The sequence below is a fragment of the Stegostoma tigrinum genome, chromosome 22 (genome assembly GCF_030684315.1).
Source record: "Stegostoma tigrinum isolate sSteTig4 chromosome 22, sSteTig4.hap1, whole genome shotgun sequence".
Classification (NCBI taxonomy): domain Eukaryota; kingdom Metazoa; phylum Chordata; class Chondrichthyes; order Orectolobiformes; family Stegostomatidae; genus Stegostoma; species Stegostoma tigrinum.
The window spans coordinates 24567881-24577156 of NC_081375.1; the positions used below are offsets into that span (position 1 = coordinate 24567881).

Consider the following 9276-nt stretch of genomic DNA (forward strand, 5'->3'; position numbering starts at 1 on the left):
ATGCTCTGGAATCAGACCACGGTGTGACCTGTCCTGAAATACTTCACTTGAAAAGAAACTGTAATGTGAAGCTCAGAACAGCTTCCAAAATTGCTCTTCTGGAAAATATCCATTGTGCTAAACTATCTAAACTTAGGCTCACCTTGTAGTTGCATTCCCTATTGGTTTTACAATGATACTTGCACAACTGTGAAATCACTTAATTAGGTCATGCAAATAGATTTATTTATTCTATCATGTGCCAGCATCTGTGGAGCATCTCAAATTGCCCTTGAGAAGGTGAACTGAGCAATCCATCTGGTATAGGGAAATTCGCAGTTGTGCTCAGAAGGCAGTTCCAAGATTTGATCCTAAGCTGGATCCTAATTTGTCCACGCTTCTGAGGAATTAGTTGACTTGGTTATAATGTGATGAAAAATGAAGACAAGTCTTAAATTAACAAATGTGCATAGAAAAGTGACAGAAAAATACCAGCTAATCTATCAAGCCTGTTGTGCATTTTGGTAACATTCTTACACCATTATCCTCCATCTGACATCACCCTTGCTAATAAACAACATTGCTACTTACTGAAGAAGAATGTATTCAAAGATGTTTTCAGCAGTGACCACTGTGTCAACTGAACAGTTTTAAACTTTGTTCTGGGACTACATTTCTTGTAAACTTCATTGTTTTTATGCAGTATCTTTCTCTTATCAAATTTAGATGTGGATTACTGAACTGTGAAGTAGTTGTGGAGCTTCTCAATGGGAAACTAAAAGATCCTTCTCACTCTGTCAGCATGGTATTTTCTTTAAAAGTTTATTTTAAATTCTTAAGCTTCATAGCAAATAATTATGTACTAAGCACTTTGAAATGTGGCATAAGATAAATTCATTTCTCGTTTTTCTCAGACTTGCTAATCAAAAAAGTCATGCTGATAACCACTTTTGAATGATCCTTAGATTTGACACTTTACTGAATATTTCCAGTTGTATAGAAGTTGCAGTACTGAGGTAGTGCCATGCCATCAAGTAATAAAATTGTAAGCAAAAAAAACTTAAATATCTGACCGTGTATTTCAAATAATAGTCAGATTAATCTAGGAATAAAGGTTAATTTATGGAAGAGGAATAATAGGGTATTCCAACCTATTTTTGTTTTGCTGTCCTAGAAAAATAACTCATTTGTAATACTAAACAGCTGCCTGGTAGTTTGAAGCTCAGGATTTATTTCACATGTGCAGAGGGACTGTTGTAACTACTTTGGAGCAGCAGTGCTTTTAATGGAGCTTTCATAAGATTAAAAGAACCACAGTCACCACCAACTCAGCGGGGCTCCTGCTGAAGGTTGATGTTCTTCCTGAACATGATTATTGGAGAGACTGAAATTGGTTAACACGGACCTTCACTGACATCTCTGAATCCTTCAGCTTGTGATTATATAAATGCCTGGGCATCTTATTCACAAGAAAAGTGGGGCAGATATACAGCCTTTAATAGTTGTGCCTGTGTGTTGTGTTTTGAGGTAATGTTTTTACCCTTTTTTAAATCTATTTGGTGATTTTATTTCTTGCAGAGATCAATGAGTATTCTCTCCACTCTCATGTGTTCAGACTTGTTATCACATGACCAAATATTTGCAATAACTCACAAGTCCTTGCAGCAATTGAGTGAGGGTGAACCAGGGCCTGTGACCAATCGAGCCACTAAAGTAAGTTATTTATGAAAATCTTCACTTTTCTCACTTTTAAGAAAATATTTTCTTTCAGAATTCAGCACATTCATAACCAAAACCCAAGAACAGTATTTTAAAATAATTGTCATATGCTTGTAATATTGAGAAATAGGTTAATGTTTGTTTTTCCAACCTACCCTGTAATTGCTACAGCGTTAACTGACGTTATTTATCCTTTATTTCCTATAATGTTACTCCAAATGTGTTTACTTATGGGCCAGTCTCCCCTCTCTTCTCTACTACTGCTGCTGATGCTTTAGCTGAGCATATCTTCAGCATCTTAAGAATTCAGTATCTAAAAACAATTTTACATATTGTAGTTCTGACAAATGATATCTTGTTTCAAGTTAAAAAATGGGAATCATGTTATTCAGCTGTGATTATTACTCGATATAATTTCATACTTCAGTGGGGTTATAGGGCAATGTGGCACTGTGATTTTTTTTGATTGTTTAAATACATGTATTATTTGAATAAGAACAGAAAATTTTTCTTGTGTACAGCAAGCATTCTTCTCTCACCGAAAAACAGCTACTCATCAAACTATTTGTTGCTGTGTGCAAGTTGCCTGCCTATTTGGTTATGCAACGTTGATTGCACTTCTCACTAATTCATTGGTTTTTGAAGGGTTTTGTTATGTTGTATGGACTTTAACTGTGTAGTATAAGTGTGAGTTATTTCTTAATGGTGGTGGAGAATGTGGGAAGAGTATTCTTCTTTGGAATGGAGTACAAATAGGGATAAAAATCCTGGCACTGCATTCTAGAAGAAATGGTGAAGATAAAAGAACAAAGGAGTCTGTACAGCCCCAACTAAAGACTGTTGCAAATAGTCAATAGGCTTAGCTTGATAGGAGTTATAATTGTTATTAGCCTCTCTCTCATCTTTGGAGAAGCTCTGACCCTTTACCATTGATCTGAGAGGTGACAAAATAGAGGATGAAAGGGCACATCCTTTTGGGATGTCCTGCTACCTTAAAGGCGCTATTGAATTGCCTGTTTCTGGTAATGCTTTTAAGCAGAGAATTTTAAAAGCTGTGTTCATAGCCACAGCTAGGTGGAGCACTGTACGCACCTGCATAAAACTGGAGTGTCTTTTAAACTTGCATTTGGCAGCAAAACATGGCGTATAATAAATAACTATATGAGCCAGAAAGAAATGAATGCACACTTTGGAGGAACCCTTGAGAATAGCTTTCAAAGTGCTGTTTCCTGTGTTTGGAACAAAAGTTTCACTTTAAAAGACAATCAGTCAGTATTTGCATAGAATAATGACTAGCAGCAAGGGAGGTGAAACCTCCTGACACTGTGCACCTGAGGAGGTGCCAAGTTACAGTGATCAAAGACGCAGATAACATTAATGTTTTGTTCTTTTTTAAAGATTCTGAGGCAGTTTCAAGCTTTGGTTGGGAATAGACCGGCAACACGGAGTTCAGAGTCAGAAATGCCTCTCTCTATTTCCACTGACACGTCATGTAATGCTGTGACACCTTTAACTAACTTCACTTCAGAGTTGAAAGGGAAAACGATGATTCAACCATGGCAGTTTCATCCTGAGTTAGAGAAGACTTCTCAATTGGATAAAAAACAGGAATTGTCACTGAGTTTACCAGTGCTATCAGAAGGAGCCTCAGTCTCCCAGGAAAGTCAGGGACCAGTATTTCCATCTCTTCCAATACCAGGCATTAAATCCCAGCACACAGAAAAAGTAACCGAAATAACATCCATGTCAGCTGATCCTGAAAAAGATCAACTACATTCGGAAGCACAAGTTGTGAACCCAAACACATTCCCTTTTATGACTAAGAAACATTTGCATTGTGAATCGCAAGAGAGAGGAACTACAGAACCCAAGTTACAATCTGTACTGTGCCAGAGCACAGCTTCTGAAGACATGAAGGATTGTAAACTCTCCCTGTTTGCTGATATGGTTCTTTTGGTACCGAAGTCCTGTCTTAACCAAGAATTGTGCAGAGAAATGCACAAATTACCAGAACAGAAGAAAACACCAGCATGCAGTACAACTGAGGTGAAGCTTCTGCATGGTAATCTAGGACAAATTGATTCTGAATGTGACCAGCCATCTGTATTCTCCTTTCTCAATACACCATCCTCGTCACACAGTGTCTGAACCTTTGTGTTCACTCAGCCGTGAGCCAAAATGAAATTTTCACGCACAAGTCTTTTTGATTATTCCTGCTAAGATATGAACATGAACAGAACTCTGCCTTCCCTGCTCATCAAAATCCTGATGTTGGAATCTGATATTTGTAGTGACATCAGACACCATCAAGCAGCCTGCAAAACTGGTGGCTTCAGTACTTATTGAATGCAAATGATGCATTTTGTGCCTTGAAACCAACCAAAATGGTAGTATTTAATGTTACTGTGTTTAAGGTGGTTGCCTAATGTTTGTTTTGTTTGCAAAACCGTCATAACCTGGATGTCATACATTCTTCTGCAGCATACTTAAGGAATAATATGTTTGTGGTTTGAAAATTGACATATCAATAAATTGGAAAGAATTTACAATCTATTTAATTTCACATGTAACAATCAAGGCATGCTTTGAAAAAGTATACAATACTAAATATGATTAAATAAAACCAGGTCAAGTGCAGATATCAGTGATAAGGGTATAGTGGCAACTTGTCATATTGCTAAGTGTGGAGATCATGTTGGTTAACTGCTTACAGCAGGTGTGTGAAAATGAAAATATTCTCTTTTCTGCATATGATTCTGCTTATCACAAGTGTCTGCATAATCAAGTTCACAAAGAATGGTTTCACTGTATTACAAATGCTGCTGAATAATAAACATGCATTTTTAATGTTTTCATTGAGTAGTTTGTTACTTTTGTTGTTTAACCTAAGGCCAAATCAGATGCTGTGCTAGTGAGATGTCACAGCCAAAGATAGAAATTAATTATCTTGAGGGGAATGTTTGTAGACTGCAAGGGAAATAATGCTAATATATTCCAAGAGTATGCCATTTCACAGCTGCCAACCATATTGTCTTTAGGGAGATTTGTTTTTAGGATTGGCATTTGAGTGTCTTAAGTCTGTTTTGAAAGCTAACATCGCATTGTCTTTCCAGTCAGTGCATTTATACATTCCAACCAAATTTGTCTGCTGGGATCAGTAGGAGCTTTACAAATGATAACTTGGACTTGTACAATGATTTTGTAACATAAAAATGACAGCAGCTGCTTCAGAAAGGTGAGATGGAGTAAAAAACTGGTAACAAGCATAAGTTTGGTAAGATGAGATATTAGGGACTTTTGGCAGTAGCAAGAAGTAAGGGAAAGTGGGAGTTTGGATGAAATTTTAGTTAATTTGGATAAATGCGAGGTATTGCATTTTGGTAAAACAATCAAGGGCAGGACTTGTAAAACTAAAAGTAGAGCCTTAGGTCATGTTGTAGGACAGGGAGACCTAGGGGTTCAGGTTTATAATTCTTTTAAATCATATGCATCATATGTAGACAGGGTGGTTAAGAAGGTGTTTAGAACACTTGCCTTCATTGCTCAGATCTTTGAGTGTAGGAGTGGGGACAGCATGTCGAGGCCTCTTCTGGAGTACTGTGTCCAGTTCTGATCACCCTGTTGTAGGAAGAATATCATTAAGCTGGAGAGTGTTTAGAAAAGATTTACAAGAATGTTGTTGGGAATGGAGGGTTTGAGAGGAGAAGCTGCATAGGCTGGGACTTCTTTCCCACTGGAGCGTAGGAGGTTGAGGGGTTACCTTATAGAGGTTTATAAAATCATTAGGGGTATAGATAGGATCAATGATAGGTATTCTAAAACTAGGTGACATTTTTAAGGTGAGAGGAGAAAGATTTAAAAAAGACATAAGCGGCAACTTCTTTAACGCAGACTGGTTCACGAGTGGAGTAAACTTCCACAGGAAGTGGTGGATGCATTTTACATTCAAAAAACAATTGGATAAATACATGAGTAAGAAATGTTTGGAGGGATATGGGTCAAGTGGAGGCAGGTTTAGTTTGGGATTAGGGTCAGCATGGACTGGTTGGATTGAAGGTTCTGTTTGTGCTGTATATTCTGAACTAAATTGTTATGATACCACAATGCGTCCATTAGTGTTTCTGGTTTGTTGATGTTTTGTCATAAAGGCAGCATGTGGGAATCTATGGAATGCACTGTAATCTCTGATAACTATCTGCACTAAGTATCATCTTGTTGCACAACTTCACATGGATTGCTGAGCTTGAGTATGAATGCTTTATTCCAGGGGCACTCTCATTTCTTAGCTTGGTCAGTGTCACGGACGAGACAGGTGACCGTGGGTTAAAAGGATCAGAGCAACTAACTTATAGTAATGGAGTGGTCTTGGTCCCAGACTTTTTCATCGGTGTGAGGTGCTTGCTATCTGTACAGATGAGAGACTACAGGGTGGTGAACAATCTGACCATGGGTGCAGGATGCTATTCAAGGCAGGAGGAATGAAAAGGAATGTAATGGTAAGAGGCAATTTAGATACAGTTCCCTGAAGATTAGGAGCTCTTAATTTCTTGCCTGCCGTGTTCCAGAATTCAAGACATCTTGCAGCTGGAGGGGAGCATCCAGCGGTACACGTGAGAACCAATGACATATTTGAATAACAATTCCAGTCTGTGTAGGAGATTGAGTTAGGATCCAAATGAAAACACGGAAAATAAAAGTCATATCTGAGCTGTGTGCCAATAGCCACCATGTCAAGCAGACTAGAGACTAAATGCATTAGCTCAAAGAATGATGTGGGAAGAAGGACATTTGGTGGCAGTGGCAGAATCCTTACTTCTGAACTCAGGGTTCATGTCCCATCTGGTCCAGAAATGTGTCATGACATCTTTGAACAAATTGATTATAAAATATAACTAGGTCTCTGGACAAGGCTAGTATTGTGTAATGTGGCAGGGTTAATTAGTGATGCTGTTAGGAAATGGCAGACGTAGTACAAATTCCATGTTAAGTTTGGAAGTTAAATACTTAAATCTCAAATAAGATCCTTCAAACATTGTCAATTTACCTATTTAATCTTAGTTTCCTATAATACCAATGTAATTGTCATAAGGGGACATAAGATTGAATAGGTAAATATTAAAATGTTTGGTAGTTAATAAACAAGGGGAAACAATCAAAATTTACAACAAAAATACATCCCACTGAAAAAAAAGCTCAGCAAGCAAGAATCACCCCTGAATCAAGAAGTTAGGGGTAGTTCTAGATTAAAAGAGGCTTATAATGTTGCAGAGAACAGTAGTAATTCTGACACCAGGAACGTGCCACCCAAAGTTTGGTAAAAGAGAAAATTAGAAAGAGTATGCGGGCCTTCAAGTATTTAAAAAGCAAGAGAGTAGTAAAACAAATGTTGTTCCCTGAAACAAGTTGAATACCATAAAGAGGGAATACCATAGGAGGGTGAATCAGTGAGAAAATTAATGATTATCATCAGCAGGAAAACAACTGTTGGAGAAACATAAGGGACTGACGTCTAACAAATCTCTGGAAACAGATACTGTACCTGATAGGAGTTTTTAAACAAAAGATTAGGCTGCAGAGCTGACATATATGTTAGTTATAATTCTGCAAAATTCCTTAAAATAGGAATAGTCCAATCAGATTGGAAGTTGGTAGATATAAAGCTCCATTTTCAAAAACAAGAAATGTGACCTGCAATCCTATTAGTCAAATATTATAGCTTTGAAAACGCTAGAATGAATTATTGAAGAAGTCCTCATGCACTTGGAAAAGTATAACATGATTAGAAGTCTTGTTTGACAAATTTGTCAGAACTTTTTAAACTATAGATAGCTAGTACATAACTAGTAGATAAAGGAGAAAATGTATTGGTAAGGTGCCACACACAAAGTTAATAAAGGGCTTGTATTTGGTGGGTGATATATCAACACAAGATCGGTTAATCAATGAAAGACAATTGGCATATACAAGGTGTTTTTAAGTTTGCAGGCTGAGACTAGTGTGTCATAGAGATCACTGCTGGGGTGTCAGCTGTTTAAAATATGAAGGACAGAAATGGCTAGTACGAGGGGTCATAGTTTTAAGCTGGTTGGTGGAAAGTATAGAGGGGATGTCAGAGGCAGGTTCTTTACGCAGAGAGTTGAGAGCATGGAATGCATTGCCAGCAGCAGTTGTGGAAGCAAGGTCATTGGGGTCATTTAAGAGACTGCTGGACATGTATATGGTCACAGAAATTTGAGGGTGCATACATGAGGATCAATGGTCGGCACAACATTGTGGGCTGAAGGGCCTGTTCTGTGCTGTACTGTTCTATGTTCTATGTTCTATGACAAAGAGACAGAGTAACATATCTTCAGTTTGCTGATGATATGAAGTTAAGTGGAAAAAGTCAGCTGTGGGACGGAGTCTGTAAAGAGATGTAACCAGATGGCAGAAGGAATATAGAGTGGGAAAATATAAAGTTACTCACTTCATTTGTAAAAATAGAACTCGGAGTATTTTTTGAAAGGTGTGAAACTTCAAGGTGTTGCTAATCAAAGATATTTGGATGTGCTCATCCAGGGAACACAGGAATTTAGCATGTAGGTACAAGAAGCATTTAGGAAGGCATATTTCATGTCTTTATTGCAAGGATTGCAGCACAGGAATAAAAACAAGTCTTGCTACAATTGAACATAGTTTTTGACGAGACTATATCTGGATACGGTGTGTGGTTTGATTCCATATTTAAGGAAGGGTATGCACAAATTACACAATGTGGCTATACAAAAACTTACTAAATTGGTTCCTGGGGTAAGGGTTTGTGCTGATGAGAAGCTCAGTAAATTGAGCCAGTGTTCTCTTGGAGCAATTCTGAGGATAAATTACTTCATTCAACAGGTTTATTGTGTTTGGAATTTCTAACAAGAGGTTTGTGGGTACTTTGTCATTGAAAACATTTAAGGTTGGGATGGCCAAATTTTTAGTGTCTTAGTATCAAGTGATATTGGGAGAGTGGGAAAGGAAGTTGAAGCCCAATGCCAGCCGTGATCATTTTAAAGCTGGAGAATGGACAAAGCATGTGGCATAATCTTACTCCTATTTGCTGTGAGAATTAAGTTATTTTGACAATTCTGTTGCGCATACTTTAAACAAACTAAAACTCATTTACTCGTGTGGGGTTTGCTGACCAACCCAGTTCCTAATGTTGAAATGGGACTGGAAATAGATGTTGCTGCTTTGATAGTATCTAAACTCAACTATTTCTATGAAGTGGGGTTTGAAGGGAAGGGAGAGATCAGTGTTGGCCTCTAGGAAGGTTTGATGACAAGTGTTACGGTACAGACCATTGGCCCATTATCTGCACGTAGTCTCTAAGAATCTTGATTTAGTGCAAAAGCATAGGAATACTCTCTCATTTGAGAGCAACTAATAGTGGTTTAACGTGAGCATCACTGTACCTCAGGCGAAGTTAAGAGCCCAGTATGGGAAATGAATATACACCAACTGGTGTCACTATGCATTGCAAACCAGGTGTCCAGCCAAATAAACGAATGAAGCCTGACATAGTATATCACCTAATGCTTCTCTGCATTGAACTCC

The 9276-nt window shown here is 37.9% G+C and overlaps 1 protein-coding gene across 1 annotated transcript in view; it reads left to right on the forward strand.

The window, feature by feature from the left end:
* Nucleotides 1-4531, forward strand: part of tepsin (TEPSIN adaptor related protein complex 4 accessory protein) — a 46502-nt gene extending 41971 nt beyond the window's left edge. The window contains exons 11-13 of the mRNA XM_048555555.2: nt 706-784; nt 1558-1692; nt 3097-4531. Of these exons, the coding sequence (XP_048411512.1) occupies nt 706-784; nt 1558-1692; nt 3097-3846 (964 nt within the window). The 3' untranslated portion in view covers nt 3847-4531. The remainder of the gene's footprint in view (nt 1-705; nt 785-1557; nt 1693-3096) is intronic.
* The last annotated feature ends 4745 nt before the right edge of the window (nt 4532-9276 follow it).